The sequence below is a fragment of the Artemia franciscana genome, chromosome 10 (genome assembly GCF_032884065.1).
Source record: "Artemia franciscana chromosome 10, ASM3288406v1, whole genome shotgun sequence".
Taxonomy (NCBI): Eukaryota; Metazoa; Arthropoda; class Branchiopoda; order Anostraca; family Artemiidae; genus Artemia; species Artemia franciscana.
Genome location: NC_088872.1, coordinates 44891513 through 44910923, shown reverse-complemented (window position 1 = coordinate 44910923; position 19411 = coordinate 44891513). Strand labels below are relative to the sequence as shown.

General features: G+C 35.2%; 1 protein-coding gene across 2 annotated transcripts in view; it reads right to left on the bottom strand.

Moving 5' to 3' along the window:
* The window catches only part of LOC136032240 (multidrug resistance-associated protein 1-like), an 81253-nt gene that overhangs the window by 18206 nt on the left and 43636 nt on the right, over nucleotides 1–19411 (bottom strand). For both annotated transcript variants that reach the window (XM_065712472.1, XM_065712471.1), the window contains exons 5-8: nucleotides 18472–18609; nucleotides 14902–15030; nucleotides 7371–7570; nucleotides 4209–4397 (exon numbers count right to left, since the gene is read on the bottom strand). In XM_065712472.1, the coding sequence (XP_065568544.1) occupies nucleotides 4209–4397; nucleotides 7371–7570; nucleotides 14902–15030; nucleotides 18472–18609 (656 nt within the window). The remainder of the gene's footprint in view (nucleotides 1–4208; nucleotides 4398–7370; nucleotides 7571–14901; nucleotides 15031–18471; nucleotides 18610–19411) is intronic.

Genomic DNA, 19411 nt, shown 5'->3' with positions numbered 1-19411 from the left:
AATTCGTTTTTTTTTTGTAAATATCTGTTTATTCACTTAGCTTACCTTGGGGGGAGGGGGTAGGTATTAGGAGATGTTCCTCAGGAGAAGGTGAAACAACACAAAAAAAGTGGCTGTCAGATGAAATAACATGGAGGGGAGGGAATTCTCCTTTGTCTTATCTCTTGTATTAAGGTATGTAGGTCATTAACTATTCAAAAACCTTTGTTGAATATGACACAGCAATATCAACAGGAAACGTCAAAACAACATTTGAATCAAATGAATTTAAACTATTAGCTGAACTTGCAAAAGAAATCAAAACAAAGCGTAGAATCGTAAGCATATCTGATTACATTAATTTTTAATCACTTGTCTGAAAATGAAAGCATATTGAAATTGTTATTGCCAAAAATACTGTCTTTCCATTGACAGGAAACATTCAATATCCGTTTCAATAAATGGAAAAAAGCCAAGATAAAAACAAAACTCATGAGTAATTGTGATACATCATTTTTTTTTAATCAGACTACCAATGGACTATGCAGCATATGGTATAACATTCGGTCGCGTCAATGACGTTTGCAAAATTATGTGCAGAATCATTCGATGCTTAAAAAAAGTGATTTCATTATAGTCAATTAAAGCTATAACTGTCCGAATACACTAAGCATAAAATAAAGGTTTTGGTCAACCGGTGTTTAAGTTAATATGCTAGATTAGATAGATTGAACACGTTATTCAAGCACGTTCAATACCAAAAATATAATTTTGCGAAACTCAACGTCGGCTGACAGCTTTAAAGACAAAGAGCCCATTAGCAATTTTAAAGACAAAATTTCACAGTTTCAAGGACAACCAACCAGAGGCAGCCTTCAAAACAGTTTTTGTAAAAATTGATAGGGGATCTTAGATATATCAACAGCTCAAAAATCTAATGAGAGGCTAGTTTAAAACAGAGGAAACCTATAGTCCCCTACCAATTGTCAAACAAAACGCTGTCTAATCAACCTACGTAGAGCAAAAATAGTGTGCATCTTAAGATTTTAAGCATGAAAATTAAGACAAAAGGAAAGTTCCAAAATAAACAATTTCCGAGACCACGCGGGCTAATCATGACAAAACAAAAAAATGTAAAGAAAGAAACTAGGACAATAAAAGACAGTGAAAAACAGAAGAAAAAATTATGAAAATATTTCGGGGACCTCCTCTCAACCGTCCTCAGCGCAGAATAATAAAAAAAAACGCAGATAAAAGTCCAAAGGACAATATAAAACCAAATTTCAAAATAAACACTGACAATAAAATAAGAACATTTTTGAAGCAACGATGAAAGGGTAACAAAAAGTAGGGTGATAGTAGAGTTATCCTTTCGTCGTTGCTTCGAAAGGGTCATTATTTTATTTTCATTGTTTATTTTGATATTTGGTTTTATATTGTCTTTTGGACTTTTATAAGCATTTTTTATTATTTTGTACTGAAGACGGTTGAGTGGAGGTATGCAACGTATTTGAATAATTTTTTCTTCTGTTTTTCACTGGCTGTTATTGTCCTCGTTTCTCTCTTCTTTGCGATTTTTTTTTTTTAACATCGAAAGCTATCAAATTATTCAATGAATCTTCTTTTAAGCTGATTCTTCATGTTTTTCGAGTAGGTAAACTAGAATATTTTGGGGGGCTACCCTTTTCTAAAATTGAGAAAGAAGATTCTGCTCCATTCAATCAAAAAACAAAATTTAAGCTATCTAATAATGTAAGTTAAATTAAATCTGAATATCTCTATCTCAGGCACAAAACGGGAGAAGTTAAATAGTTTTTCTAAAATTTCTTGGAAAGTAGGTGTCGAAAGTAGAATTTTGGCTCTCTTTCATTTATTCAGATTTCTTATCAAAGTTATACAAGTTGTGGCAAGACCGCCCAATCAATTCTAAGTAGTCTGGCTACACTAACTAAAAACAAGCTTGTAATGGAAGAGATAGGGTAATTCTTTAAGGTATCAAAGTCTTTAAGACTCGTACATAAACTCGTTTAATTTTAAAATAAATATCAACCATCACGTCGTCGCCTGTATAGTAAAAAACGTAAATCACTATAATAGTTGCCAATTTTCATGAAAAACTGACTATCAGTTGATTGAGTACGTGTCGCCTATTGGTCGCACATTTGACATCCAAGGACAGAACAGAAAAATTCATGTAGTGTGAAAAATACAGGCTATTTATTGTATTTCGATCTAGTACGATTTCAACCGTACAAACAGACTCAATCGTTCTCTATGTAGTTTGTTCAAACTTATATACTACAAGTATAAGCTTAGAAGCTGAAACAGAGGCAGTTTTACAGGAGCAGAGGGAACAATTGCCCCAGACGCAGGAATTTTATGAGCGCCGATTTACTCCTTATAATAACGACATCCAAATCCAATATAATAAACAAGATCTATGTCCTCAATCTAAAATGCAAGATAAATGAGCCTGAGCCACAGTACAGTCGCAGTAGTGACGTTAAAATCGTTAATTTCAACGTCACCCTTATGCTACACACGTAGGCAATTCAATTGTCGAGAATTAAGTTTGAGAAACCTGTAGCAGCCCCATGCATATCTCATTTATATGATGGGCCTATATTTTTCTTTTAATATATTCGGTCTACAGACAATGAAAGTGCTTATCTAAACTTCCATCTATTTTTATTTCAAAAATTGTTCTTCAGTTTTCACTCTGAGTGGTCATTAATAAAGACAGCGGTTTTGAGATGATGATCATGCACGCAGTTTAAAATATAAATTAATTCAATGAGTCTGTAGTCTTTTCCTCTGTTTCTCAAAATCCCCTGTTATCCTAAGTCTCCCGCTATTTCACTTACTTATTCCCCTTTTGCAATTACTTAAAACCTTACGTCAATTCCGCAGGTCCTTTTAAAGAGATTTGTAAACCATTGGGAAGTATCAGTAACACTCTTTAAATATTTATAATTGGAGTCGCGCAATTTTTATGTTGATGAAATAGCGTTACTGAATCCGAATACGCAGCTGCCAGGATGAGTGCAGTTGCAGCACCAAACAGGGGCGTAATTTGCTAAAGGGCAGAGGGCAACTGCCCTCTCCAGACCCCAGCTTGTCCTCTCCTTTCGGACCCAGCTTGCCCCCCCCCCCCCCAACCAGCTGAAATTTAGTTTCTTCAAAAATCTTGTCAAAACTAAGATAAGCGTGCATAATTCAAGCATCCAGAGAAACGGGTTAGTTTCCGTTAATACACATTTGCCTTTATGGTACTATATGGCTCATTTTTCATTTTCACTGTCCTTTTCACTTTATTTGGGAAAATTGGCACCAACTTGCCCCCCCCCCCCCCTACAGGATTTTTACGAAATTATGCCACTGGTGCCAAGAGAAAATGAATTGTCACACAATCTTTAAATCATCAGGGTATATCCTTCTTTACCTCATTAGCTCATTCCTTCCTTATAAACAATCCTGACTAGCGCTCTTTGAACAGTCAGTCTCAGACTAAGCGCATTCTTACGCAAGCTTTGGCTAATCAGAGTATATTTTTCTTTAGTTCAATAGCTTATCCCTTCCTTATAAACGATTTTGTCTAACAGTCTTAATACGGTATGTTACAGTCTAAGGGCATTGTTGTACCAGCTTCAACTAATTACAATAAATTCTTCTTTAGTTCAATACCTTATCCCATCTTTAAACATGGTCTGTTAGTCTAAATGCTCAGGCTCACGTAGTATCTACTCATCAAAAGAAGATACACAAACATAAATCATTCACTCCCATTAATAGTTGGAAAGAAAAAAATAGCTATAGCCAATTGGGCGTTGTGACATAACAAAGTCCACCTTTAGGCATAACACAGTCAATATAAGGAGCATCAATTTCATTGTCGCGTTCTTCCCCCCTAGCAGGACAACTCGGGAGTTACAAACTATTCTAGACTAAATAGAAAGAATACCCTTGGACTTTTACTTTAGAAGAATTTCAATCCAGTAACAGAAAGACATCTTGAAGTAGTACTGGGTACTTTGAATTTTTGCTCTTAATGGTTTTATTTTGATTTTTTTTTTTTTTTTATGCACATTTTAGCTTAAAGTTATTATAGTGAATAAATATCATTATGAAAGGCGCAAGCTCTCACGAGAGTGGAACACTTTCAGTGTACCGCTTATCAAAAAAGGCAGCTTACCATTAAAACAACAATAATTCAAAGTAATTTGGCTTACCTAAGCAGCTGAGGACTGATGAAAGTAAGCATATCTTGAACCAATTTGAGTACAGACCCGGAGAGGAATGTCCAACCAAATGTCTTCACTAGCGTAGGCAAAATAGAAATTTGTTTCTTTTTTGGTGCTCTTTTTATTTCCACGTTTTCCTTGGATTTGCTGAATTCTGCTTTATCAGTTGTTTCGGCACTTGAAAAAGAAAAAGTATGAGCTCCTAGACATTGAAAATGGTTGATCAAAGTTAGAGTAGTTATTTAAATTAAATTTATATTATTGTAATAAAAAAAAATATATAGATATATATATATATATATATATATATATATATATATATATATATATATATATATATATATATATATATAAAGGGCTGCAAAATCTTGAATTATACTTGCAACACTAATTAGAGGGATGGAGGGAACACTATTTAGAGGGAGGCAACCGGTTATCTTTCCTCCGTTGAACGTGTCCTAGCCATCTCAAGATTTCTTTCATTGTAGCCCGAGAGAGCGGAATATAACCACATTTTTCGTAAGGCTTTCTAATTGAGATACGGCCAGTCTGTCTGGTATCCAAAACAAGTCATAGGTAATTTTTCAGGAGAACATCTAGCAAATCCTCCTCCATCTTAAAACACTCCATAAGCCAAATTGAGTTCTTTTTTTTACAAAAGACTTTTGCTAAATTTACAGCAACTGAGCAAGACACACCTATACTGGTCGCTTTCTGTCATAAATATATATCATGCTAGCAATACATCCCGCAGAGAATAATCTAGATTTTTAATTTCTTTTTTTTTCTTCTTACATAAAATCTATATAAATCTAAACAATATAAATGCTTAAGATATAAATGGCTTTAAAAAATATAATGTACCAAATTTGATATATATTATAATTCTAAAGAGTGAAATTTGATATAATACTTCTCCTGTTATAATAATATAATAGCTTCTGCTGATACAGAAATTCAGGTGAGTGGTAGGCTGGAACACATTTTATACTATTTATTTTTTTTTCAGTTTTTAACAAATAACACTGAGTTATCTAAATTATTGTCAAAAAAGTGGAACTTGTTTGTCGTATAACATCACCCAACACCAGAATCCTGATAAAACGAGAGAAATTATTTATGTCCTTTAGCACCAGGTAATTCATCCAAGTAGCACGTTAGAATACGAAGTCATTTTTTTATTAACCAAAACCAAAAGAAACAATTTTTATATTATCACTGTCATTACATGTATTATTTGTTATACACACTTTGTTTAACAATTAACCAAAAAGCGTGTGTGCTGTAACTATAGCGTTCAGATAACTTCAGTATGGAACTTTACCCACCATTGACTATCTTCGCTCGGTTGCAAAAAAACTGCACATGTAATTATAATTGAAAATCACATCAGTTAATTGAAAATTATGTTTTAGTAAGTTATCTGAATATCTGCGCCTGATTTTTCGTCTATTAAGTTTCACAATGTATGATTTTTCATATATCAAATTTCTGTGTATGAAGTTTCGCTTATACGAAACTTCATGTAAGAATTTCACATATATAAAATTTCGCAGTTTGGCTTCAGATACAAACCAAAAAAAGAATTAAACGACTTGTTATTAATTAAGTAATGCACTAAAATACAAACCTTATTATTGGATTTACCAAATCAGCCGTTCTAAATAAAAGAAATGTAAATGCAGTTTCTCTTGGTCGAAAAGATTACATATCGAACACTTTGTTTAAAATCGGGCTAGTGGTGTAACGCGTTGATTCTACGAATCGATTTAGTAGAAGAACATAACTGAAAGTTTTGATATTCCAAAAAATATTTATTTTATTATTACTGCAATTTTTCTTAGGAGACCGAAAACAATACATATAACATAATTTTTCATCAAGTCTGTTTATACTCCCTAATATAATGGCCACAAGTCTAATAAAAAAAAAACCGTCATTTACGCCACTTGAGGAGGGGGTCATGAACAAGTCTATCAGAAGCCAACCTGACCAAGTCTGTTTTTCGAATTTTTGAGAGTTTAGCATTAAACCGTTTGTTCTACTGTTAACTTTGTACAATCAGTATGAACTATGGAAATACGGATCAATACAATAGCAAAATCGCCTTTCAATACTGAATAACGTTTTTGAAGAAAATTTGGCTAATTTCATTCTAAAATACACTAAAAGATTTTCTCCATACCCAAGCACATAAATAAAATTAAGAAATTTTGATTGGAAGACGAACGTATTGAAATCAAAACCAGCAGTTAGTCTTCGTTTAGGATTCAACCAGCACAAAATTAACCCAAGCAAATTTTAGCGTACACAAAACTCAGAGTATACAAAATATGGTTACTGGACAACTCGTAATGAAAAAGAATTAAGGAAGAATTAACGAAGGAATGTATCAGGGGTGGGTAAAGCTTTGAAGAGGTGTTTTTCAAGAGGTTAGATGATGATAAATTGTTGTGAACTTTTGACAACATGGTCAAACTGAGCTGCTTGGTTCATATCAATGCCAATTAAAATTTCTTAAGAAAAGTCTCATAATACATAAATGCATGATAAGAAGACGCTAGATTTAATCCTGCCTTAAGATCCTTTTTTTCATCGTTCCGGTTACTATTCATGACTGGCAAAAAAAATGTATGACTAGCTACTATTCAGGATCTAGCAACAACAACAACAACAACAAAAGATTTAGATGACCTACTTTGTAGCACAAGAATAAGGTTGACAGCCGTTGCTCCGAAAAAAAAAAAATCGACACACATATCGATGTGTTAAACATCGAAAAACATATCGAGGCAAACCGGCAATGACGAAATCCAAAGGATTCCAAAAATCCAAAGGATTTTCTAATGCACTTAGGGAAATTTACACCCAAAAATGTACTTTTTATCAGTTTCAGACATCCTCCTGAAAAATTATTTAGAATTCCCCCACTCCTTCTCCCCATGAAACTTTTATATGCATCAATAGCTGTCCCGTGTTGGCATCCGCAGTGTAAGCTACGTAAGATTGTAAAATGATTTATGATTGGCCGGCTATGAATGATCCCCGAATCGACAAGTTTCAATTCTGCCTTATCTAAAGTATACCAATGTATAGGCTTACTTAGCCAATGCAATATAAAAGTAGTAAAATTATTAAATAGCCTATTACCTATTTTTCAGAGCTTTACTAACAGCTTTATTCCAAAACTTGTCCCAGCGAGGCACAACAGAAGACGAACGGTCTTCTGGCTTAAGATCCCATAAATCTTTTACTTCCAGTGATCTTCTATAGCCAAGAATAGCCAACTTATCGAACCACGAGAATGTCAACATTGATACGAAAGAAGCTCCAAGTTCGGGAGACGGTTTCTTTAAAAAATATAAAATTAATATACACATACTTTGATTAGTACAGAATCAAAAATAGATGTTAATATAAGACAAGTTTCAAGAAAACCTAAAAAAATAAAATACTATCAACATCTTTCTTTCTTTGTTTTTTCCTAGATCAAATTGAACAGACGAAACTTTTTTATTAAAACAAAAAAAGAAACAAATATTACTGATGAAGCTTAGACATGAGACTATCAGAAACATAAGTTAGTAGACGTTGTATTTTGGCCAGTAAAGAATGTAAAAGAGAACAGAAGCTACAACTTTTTACAACACATAGCCCCCTCTGGAGTATACCACTTTACGACAAACCTACGGCTGCATCTATAACCGAAAAGACATTTTTATCAACGGATTCGTTTGGTTTTAGACCTATTCATTCACCGAGAGATAATCTTGATAATACCGAGACTTTTCCAAAAATATATTTTTCCATGCATATATTATTTTTCCATATTATATTTTTGGAAAAAATATATTTTTCCAAAAATATATTTCCATTTTTGATACTTTTCAGCCAATTATTGACCTGTTTTTCGATCTTAAAAATACTAGCGAACTTCAAAATTTAACTCGGTAGATTGACAAATCTGAATCTTACCAATGAAAAGATGACAAAATTTGAAACCTAGATTCTTGAAACATTGAAACTGTATGACTTGAGAAAATTATGTGCCAAATCTTGCAAAAGGATCATAAATCTTAACTAATTGTACAATGGTAAATATTCACTATGAACAATGCACCTCTCCCCTTCAAAATGGATTTCTCTGTACAAGCCTGGTCCCACTGCCCAGGCCACAACCCAACTGATTTTACGCAGCATTAAAGAGCGTAAATGATTCTGAGTGAATAAGGAATGTGAAACAAAAATAAAAAAATAACAAAAAGTGAAACAAAATAAATCCAAGAGTTTCTTCTTCTTCCGAATTTATAAAGTTGGTACAAGTGCGCAGTTGCCAAACGTTAACACCATAGAATACGCTAGTTTAGCCGTTTTTCGCGTACTTCCGGATATAGTCTGTGCAGAAGAGAGTAATATCAAACGATCAAGAGACCGCATTGGTACTGGCTGGATTTTAATCCTTAAACTGCTGGGAGCAGGTGATTTGAGTTTTGCACTTCCCACAGTTTCTGTCTACCTCAAGAATTAAAGAAGAATTCAAGATTATCTTGTTAAGTCTTCATTTAGTCTTTGCCGTGAGCACATCTTGTGAATATTGCTACCTGATTTGCTCTTGCCCTTACTGACAACTATTTTGGCCACGTCCACGAACTTTGATAAAATTTGATCATTTCACCGGATGATGCCAGATGTAAGACTTGTCTTGAATCCCGTGTTGAATTTCATTTCACGGGCTAGAAATGCAGGTTGTTTAGCTGATAATATCGTGAAAATTACTTACGATTTTTACAAAGGAGAGACGTTAATTGAAGCAAAGAAGATTTTGTGGGCTGACGCTTTTATTACTATGGTAATTGAGCGCCCCAAAGTGACTGAGAATGTGAGCGATATGGTTCGAGCTTTTGGTCTTTGTGACGAGAAAAAGATAAGCCTACTTCAGTATCTGATTTTCGAGCCAGATCAGGTTCCATGTGTGCCAGGGGAGACAACATCTACGCTAACTCGAAAGGTTAATGAACTCTACATGGAATTTAAAAGCTAAGCTGAGCACCATAAAACAAGATCAGTCGTGCAAACTGTTCCTGAAATGAAACCTCCCCCACCCGCAAAACCGTCCTACTCAGTTATTGTCATAAATCCACCTAAAAACTTGAATAATCCTGACGCTCGAAAAGATTTCCTGGATACAACTTGTATCCATAGTATACTTGGATGCTTGTTCAAACTATGCATGTTCAAGCATAGTTGTTTTGAGGCCTAAGAAGGATACATGGCAAGTAGTTCTGTCGGACAAGGGTGCCGCAAATACTCTGGTAGACGCATTAAGCAAAGCAGACCAATCTATTAATGCTAAGATGAAGAGTCCTGCCTTTTTTGGTACAGTACGCCGAGTGCCTGACGGAACATCTAAAAGTGCTAGGTCTTTTCGATTAAAGTTTGAGTCACGTGACCACCTAAGATATGCCACTGAGAATCCTCTTGTTATTGGTTACGAGCGTCTACCCATAACTGAGTACAAGTTTTTGCCTACCCAGTGCTACAAGTGCCAATGCTACGGTCATACTGCAAATAACTGTAAAGCTTCCCCGAGATGCTCTAAATGCGCTGGTGACCACCAGACTCCAAAGAAAACCCGTGTCAACTTGTCATGAAATGCGCTCTCTGTGGCTCCTCCGACCACCCCTGTTATTCGTATAAATGTCAAGAAGCACAGAATCAACTGCTTAAGAAATGAACAATCGAACTTTAAGGATAACTACTTGGAACATAAATGGTGGGGTTATTAATAAAAGGCCTTTTCTGTATCGCCTAATGGAGTCATGTGACGTATTGTGTATACAAGAACACTTTCTCTCCAATGAATGTCTGGACATTTTTTCACTGAACGGATGGTTGAAAGTATTTGGGGTTTCAGCGATAACCAGTCAAAGAGGAAAAGGTAGGCCATCCGTTGGTATAGCGTTACTCACCCGAGCGGAACTTCTACCGACTCTTCACTCGTCTTCTGACAATTATGTTGCGGTCAAATGTCATTTACTCTATGTACATGCCAACTGACTACCGAGACCATAAGTCTGAAAACAAGTTCAGTATTGCTTGCAAAAAATTAGCAAGTTCAGTTAGTGGTTCAAAACAACACGGACTATAACGTTATACTAGCGGGGGACATGAGCTGTAATCTGTCTGGTACAAATCCACGTTCACAAATCTTCCTAAATGCCCTCACCGGTCTTGAGGTTCTTTTTAACGATCTTGATTTTACATATATCCATAGTTCAGGAGCAACCTCGGCTCTTGATTTCTTTCTTCAAACCAAGCAAACGAAATTGCCTCTCCTCTCTGCGTATGTGAACACAACCATCAACATTTCCGATCACTTACCCGTATCCTGTTCTTTCGATACAACTATACAGCCAAGCATAGGTCTCAGCAAAGTCAGGAAAATATAGACATATACCAGCCTGTTTGAGATGAAATTCTGGGAAGGATCAAGGTACCCTACCACCTTCTACAAACGAATCCCAATCTAGAAACCACTGAGAAACAGGTTTATTTAAATGTATACTGCATGGAAATAATCCATGCTTTGAGAGTTGCTGAAAGTGCCGCGGTACCACAACGCAGGGTTCGCATTGGTACTGAATTTCCACGCTGGAAAGAAAACCCACTCCTAGCTCGACTTTGTCATGCTTCTAAGTTTTGGCACAAAATGTGGATGGATATAGGAAAGCCCCGGTCAGGTGCTGTGAATACGCTGCGGATTTATCTGAAAAGAAAGTTTGCCAAATGCCTGCCGAAGCACAATGCTACCATTCTGGACGAAAATAGTAACACGCTGAAAAGTGACCCAAATGCCGTGTGGAATTTCCTTAGAAGGAAAAAAAGAAGTGATTGCGACGGTCCCAGCCTCTGGCCCACAGAAGAACAGTGGAATAGTTATTACAAAATAGAATTTGCAGCACCCGACGCTCAGCTTGTGTCGAAATATGAAGATAACCTTGATCTCTTGTTAAGTGAAGCATCGCGTTCACTCGGGTTTGTGGTAACTGTTTCTGATGTTCGGGCGGCGATAGTTAAAGCAAAGAAGAAGTTCTCGCGAGGCATTGACCAAGTTTGTGGCATGCATTTAGCTCATGGCAGCCAAAGGGTCCTTGAGCATCTCACTCTGTTATACCAGATGATCTTCACTTGCGGTTTAGTGCCAGATTCCTTTTGTGTTGGGGTTGTCACCCCGGTATTAAAAAAGGAAAAGACCCTGCTCAATGCGGCTCTCACCGCCCCATAACAGTTACCCCAGTTCTTTGCAAAATTTTTTAGCTTCTTTTTATTAATGAGCTATGTAGAGTTTTTTAAAGCCCTGATAATCAATTTGGTTTTAAACAATCTGTTAGTAGGGAACATGTTCAACATATCATTTGTAATGTACTTTTAGAGTGTGACCAGACAAGGGAAAGGGTAATAGCACCTAGTCATGATGTACGCCGAGCGTTCGATTCTGGCTTCCATGCTCAGATACTGTCGTGTGCGCTCAAACGTGGCCTTGACAGACCAATCGTCCTACCACTCAGAAATTTATATAAGAAACAGAAGGTTAGAATTAAAGTCCCGATGATTGATGGTCCACAAATTTTGGCTGTAGTAGTTCCTGTAGAAAAAGGTATCCGGCAAGGGGCAGTTTCTTCCCCTTCCCTTTATAATAATAGTGTTATAGAATCACAAAAAGATGTTGAGATGAGTCTTGTGTTTAGAGGTAGAGATATATCACTGTTCAATTATGCCGATGATATACTGAATTTGAGCTGTTCTTTTGGGATGATAGAAAAGAACTTTGATGTTCTAAGCAACGCTTATTCCGAAATAAACCTGTCTTTTAACGAAAGTAAGAGCAAAATTGTTGTTTTCAACTGTCAAAGCTCAGATGACGTTCCTGATATCCGACTTGGAAATAGTGTCGTGAGACCAGCGCCTAGTTTAGTTAACCTCGGGCTCCCAATCGGTTGTGATGTGAAATCTACAAGATCATTGCTAGTTGAACATTTAGCCAGCAAGATCCACAAATCTTATGGTCTACTCATATCTGCCAAGACAAATTATAATAGAAATATCAGAGCAAGGCTTTTCAATGTGCTGGTGCAGCCGCACGTCATTGGTCTTTCCCCGTTTTAGGCTCTATTAACCGATCGGAATAAACGTACCATCCAATCATGCTTTTATCGTTTTTGTAAGTTCTTGTTAGGCCTACCACCCTGGACTAGAAACTCTTGGATTAGTGAAAGATATTGCATTATCGATCCATACTTGGCCGTCCAAAATCGGCTTTCTCACTATGTCCGATCTCTCTGATCGGACATAGAATAATTCACTGTATGGTGCCATAATCTTCTCCTTTTTATAAGTTATCTTTCTAGTTTAGTAATATTTTCTCTTGTGAGCGGCGGTCTATACTGTGTTTGTAAATATTTCTAGTAATCAATGCAGCTTTACTTCGTCTGTTCTACTGATCTGTTAGTCTATTTTATTATACTGTTTTTCTTTGTTATATTAGCTTTGTTGTGCTTGCCACTGTTGAGTTACGTGTACTTTTGTTTTTGCTTTGTTTATTAATTTTTTCTCTGTACTCCACTGTTTATACTTTTGTATGTTTGTGGGTAATAAATATTATTATTATTATTATTATTATAATTCTGAGCGAGTTAGGAATATGGGTTGGGATTCTGGGTGAGTTAGAAATATGAGTTTATGAGTTATAATTCTGAGTGAGTTAGGATATGGGTTAATGAGTTATAATTCTGAGTGAGCTAAGAATATCAGTTTATGAGTTAGGAATACGAGTTAATGAGATCAGAATATGAGGTAATGAGTTAGGATCCTGAGTGAGTTACGAATATGAGTTACTGAGTTAAGATTTTGAGTCAGTATAAAGGTTCTGGTACGCTTATAAGCCAGTCGTTCAAAAAATTAGCCTGCATGGAAAAATAAAATTAAACAAACAAACAAAAAGGGTGCCCCTTCCCTCGCACCAAAAAAATTCGTGTTTTTTCTACTTTCCCGTATTTCTTGCTTTAGTTTTCATTTATATTGCGATTATTTTACCCGTCCCTTCAGTTTTACAGACCTACCTCCCCCCCCCTAAATATTGCTTTGTATAAACCTCAATGTCCCATTACCAAGCAGACAACATATGTGAAATAAAAAAGAATGAACACGCATTCAGAACGAAAAGAAATACAGTTAGATATCTTTTTCTATCCCTGTCAGTGTAAAGAAAAGCAGATTCAATTGTGTGCTTTTTTTCATATAGGCCATCTATGAATACACTAGTATACTTTACTCTCTTTCCTGTACAAAATCTTAAACAACTCTAAGTACTCTTGGACAAAACCCGTTACTGGATAGGCTGGCAATCGATTTTCAAACTTTTATTGCTTATTACAAATTTTTTAACTTTCATGGAAAATTGATCAGTACAAATATTTTTCTTTCTTTTTCGTTAACATCTTCAAGTAAATTTCCTCCAAAGATTGAATCAAAATGGATGTTCTTCCATACTTTTGAAATGAATTGTACAAAAGCAGCCAAAGAAGCAAATATACAAGGATAGTAAGAATAGTGGATTTTCATTTCGAGCACTTTTTTCTTTAAAATAAAAGGAAAGAAAAGACATAGATGACCGTTTATCAGCTTATGATAATATTAATTTATCAAAGTCGTACATGTTTTATTTGAAATGACAGGAACGAACAAAATATAAAGATGAAAGTCATGACTGGAAGGAAAAAGACAAGAAGAATGATGGATTTTCATTTTACTTCATCACTAAAAAACGGCGTCAGTTTAGGGGTTGGCCATTCCTAAAGAGGATATGCTAAACAAATAAAAGTAGTACCGTTAGATTCCTTATTTTTATGCTGTTTTACAATATCATGGTCGATATTCTGACAATGCATCCCAATCCCCCTCATTTTTTCTGAATAGCCCTTGGAATATAAAAAAAAATAAAAAAACATAAAAAAAATCCTTTTTTATAATATGCAAGTTTTTATAAGTCACACTATCCTGTTTTCTTCCATTCTGATCCAATTTTTTTAAATAAACTCAAATATAAAAAGTTTATCCAATATTGCAATCAATTACAAGCAAAACTGAAAATCATCAGGTTCAGAATGCAGAAAGCTATTTTAACAAAGTACCCACGTTTACCACAAGATCCGGTCAACGGGGAAATAAATTATCAGGGCTATATATGAAACCATAAGAGGAGGGATGGGGTTCATAGTCAAAAAATCGAACACGATATTTGAAAATCATAAGGAATTTAATGGTAATATTTTTATTGTTTAGCATGTTTCCTTTCTAAGTGGCCAACAGCTAAACTGATACGAAAAAAAAACTAATCATAGATGACAATTTGACAATTTATAAGCTTATGATATTCATCATCCACCAAGCTCACGCGTGTATTTATTCCTAAGGAAAAGATTATATTTATGTTGCTATACACTCTTTTCAAAAAGCTTTCCTGGCTGGAATGTAAGTGCTAGTGGGTCAAGTGCGGCCTAACGCCTAGGTCTGCATACCATCGGAAGATTTCATTCAGTTATACTAAATTAAAATTCAGATTCAATCCATAATGGTAGTTTTGTTTTCTAGTCTCTTTCGCTAATAATGAAGAAGAACTTACCTCTGATTTGAGCTCACTGGCCTCATAAGTAGGCGGGGCATCGGAGAAGCAGTTGAGGAACAACATGAAAATGACAAGTGGGTAGTAAATCATATAGGTTGTGAACGTGAACGTGTTCACCGACTCAACCTAAAAAAATATCCAGAAACATTAGATATGACGCAAGATTTGCCGTGTACGATTAATACAATCGATTCGTGTATAATATGTTCTTAACGATGCTTGCACCCACAGGGGGTGGGGGTCACCACAGCTCTCTCAAAAGAGTCCCCTACTCCTAGAAAACTATTGCTAAGAAATACATTCTATTTTGCGTATGGCCTGGACCATCCCCGCAAGAAAATATTTTCTAATACTCCCTTCCCTTTCTTCCCAATCCAAAGAAGATTTGAATATACGTGAAACAATGTTTTCGATTGTCAAATATTTACGTCCCTGTTACTTCTTTATTGTTTAAAAAACATGAAACCCAAATAGAAAATTCGACAGTGCTTAACCTTCATTAAATAACAAATTTTTATAGAACTAACAAGCCGATACAAATCTAATAAGTTTCTTAGACAACATTAACAAATATAAATACAAACAATGCATAATCTTAGATTTACCCAAATCAATAGGAATCGATTAATTGAACGGTTCATAGGAGAAAGGACAACATCTCATAGTATAAATATTTCTGAAACGGTTTATTTTATATATATATATATATATATATATATATATATATATATATATATATATATATATATATATATATATATATATATATATATGTATATATATATATATATATATATATATATATATATATATATATATATATATATTATATATATATATATAATATATATGTATATATATATATATATATATATATATATATATATATATATATATATATATATATATATATATATATATATATATATGTATACATGAAAAAAACATATACATGTATGAGTGAAAAATAATACATATAGGTATATTTACATACACATAAAATGAATATTATTCTTTTTCAAAGAAAGTTCTGCTTATTTCTATATAGTAGTAATTTTTTCACGACTTTGTGTCTCGTATTTGTAAAACAAACTAGGAAAATCATTTCTAAGACTAAAAAAAAAACTTTTATGGTTAATGAATGTGACAGAAAAAGTCGGAAACTATGCCAGAGAAATTCAATACGATTATTTTGTTCAAAGCAAAAAGGCCAAGGAAAAAATTTGAGGCCAAGAAAAATGGTAACATACTATTGCAAATAGACTAGGCAAAAACCATCTAAAATTAATCACGTGAGTAATACGCAGTTATTTGATCAGAGCTCAGGTTGGCTAACCAGAAAACAAAATAATAATTTAACGTGTAACTATGCAGAATTACAGGTAGAATTTGAACGATTTAGAATATATGTACCACTACATCATACACATTTATGCAACCTGATATTTATATATTTGGTTCCAACAGTTTTACCGAGAAGTGCCAAAAAATGAAGCACGGCCACGTGGAAGTACAAAGGAAAAATAAAATTGTACTCGTGTTTAAATTTTAGTATGATTCTATCAAATTCTTTCAAAATTTAAAATTCTTAATTGAAGAAATTTTTAGCGCTCGATTCTCTAAAGGAGGTGTGACAAACCTTTTAAAATTAAATAATACCTCAACAGGTAACCGTTGCGAATATTTTCCAGCTAACACTCGAAAAAGTGACAAAACAAGGCTACACTTGATATTTTCTTTGGAGTTCTATAAGGCGAGTGAGGGCTAAACTTTGCCTCATCCTCTAATTGAGCAGGGCTTTTTATGGCACTTGGTCTTTACCAAGTGACATAAAGCGATCACAAATTCTGTCCGTCCCGGTTTTGCTAGTTTAGGCACTTCCAGATAAGCTAGGACGATGAAATGTGGCAGGCATATCAGGGACCAGACCTTATTAAATTACAAATAGTCGTTTCCCCGATTCTATCATCTGGAGTAGGGTGACGGTTAATTCGGAAAAATTAGAAAAAATGAGGTATTTTTAACTTACGAACGGGTGATCAGATCTTAATGAAATTTGATATTTAGAAGGATATCGTGTCTCAGAGCTCTTATTGTAAACCCCGACCGGATCCGGTGACATTGGGGGGAGTTGGAAAGGGAAACCTAAAATCTTGGAAAACGCTTAGAGCGGAGAGATTGGGATGAAACTTGATCGGAAGAATAAGCAGAAGTTCTAGATACATGATTGACATAATTGGAACGGATCCGCTATCTTTGGGGGAGTTGGGAGGAATTTCCAGTGCTTTGGCGAGTTCGGTGCTTCTGGACGTGCTAGGACGATGAAAATTGGTAGGCGTGTCACGGACCTGCAAAAATTCACTTAATAACAGTCGTTTCCCCAATTCGACCATCTGGGGGACTGGAGGGAGAGGAAAAACTGAAAAAATACGGTATTTTGAACTTACGAATGGGTGATCGGATCTTAATGAAATTTAATATTTACAAGGACCTCGTGTCTCAGAGCTCTTATTTTAAATCCCGACCGTATCCGGTGATATTGGGGGAGTTGGAGGGGGACACGGGAAATCTTGGAAAACACTTAGAGTGGAGAGATCGGGATGAAACTAGATGGGAAGAATAAACACAAGTCCTGGATACGTGATTGATATAACCGGACTGAATCCGCTCTCTTTCGGGGAGTTGGGGGGTTATTAATTCGGAAAAATTGAGATATTTTTAACTTAAGAACAGGTAACCGGATCTTAATGAAATTTGATATTTAGAAGGAACTCATGACTCAGAGCTCTTATTTTAAATCTCGACCAGATCTGGTGACATTGGGGGGAGTTGGAGGGGGAAACCGGAAATCCTGGAAAACACTTTGAGTGGAGAGATCGGGATGAAACTTGGTGGGTAGAATAAGCATATGTCGTAGATACGAGATTGACGTAACCGGACTGGATCCACTGTCTTTGGGGGAGTTAGGGGGGTTCAGTGCTTTGGTAAGTTCGGTGCTTCTGGACGTGCTAGGACGACAAATTGGTAGGCGTGTCAGGGAACTGTACGAATTGACTTGATTAAGTCGTTTTCCCTTATTCGACCACCTGGGGGGCTGAAGGGAGAGGAAAAATTTGAAAAAATGAGGTACTTTTAACTTACGAGTGGGGGATCGGATTTTAATGAATTTTGATATTTAGAAGGATCTCGTGTCTCAGAGCTCTTATTTTAAATCCTGACCGGCATTAAGCCTCTGATTTTCCTTTTAAATCAATCTATTGATTCTTAGAATTTTGCTAGAGCTCATGCCATATGAGCTCTTGGCTCTTCCGACTTCGTCACAAGTGCCATATAAGCTCTTAGCTCTTGTTCTTTAGCTAAGCACTGACAATATTATAGAATTTCTGAAGAAGGCCACCGAATATTTAAAAGGGTTCAATCCTGTTCGACACACATATTTTAAAAGTAATATGATCTAGCAAGTACTTCCTTACCATATTAGCAAGAGATAACAAAGAAAATCATATTTTAAAGGTTACACCAAGAATGTTAAATACATTCAAAAATAACTATTAAAAATAAACTTACCGGATCGGTGGCTCTCATAATTTGGGTACGATAGGTAACTGCACCACATATGGAGAGAAGAAGCCAGAAAATAAATAGAACTCCAGAAGACCTTATGCCTCGTCGCTTCCCTGCTATGAGTAGAACAAGGGAGAGTACCTATTGAAGCAAATGACAACAGTTTACAATATTACCGGTGCTATAATGACTCAAAAATATAATTGAATTTTTAAGGGAAGCACAGACTAGACTAACTTACTCCTTCTAAATTATTTTTAAGGTCATTGGATATTTTGGAATCAGAAACTTAAGTTCTAAGTCTTTAAATGCTTTGTTTCCCTAAGTTGCTCCAAATATGTAGTCCTTCATAGGTATAAGGACGTAAAAAGCAAACTTTGTTATTGCTATATTTATCGACATAATCCTATTTAAAAAAACGAAATAAATCTAATGACGAAAGAAGGGGTGTCCTTACTGAGTTATTATAGAGAACAATCTACAGGAAGTAAAAATTCAGTAAACGTGCGTGAACCTTCCAAAGGAGAATATAACACTCATATTGAGAATAACAGTGAAAAGAATATTGGAATATTGGACTCCACTTTTATCAATTTTTTAAGAATATGTCCGTAAATAGCCAGTGTCCATTTCCACCATAAACTTTGATCTTTGTCATTTCAAAGGTTCCAAAACAATGTTGTTCTTTTTTCACCATATTATCCCATTCCTGCCGTTTCCCAGCCTATAAAATAAGGTTACTGAGACTTCTCAAATTTCATTAAATAAAACACAGTAATTTTCTTCGCTTGAATACAAAATCTTAACTTGGATAAGGAAATGAAGGTATTTTCCTTCATCCTTCACCTTGAGGCAAGGGGACTCTGGAGACATGGTCTCCAAATAGTCTACCTCTTTTTTTTTAATTGTGAACATATTAACTGATTGATATCTAATTTTGTAC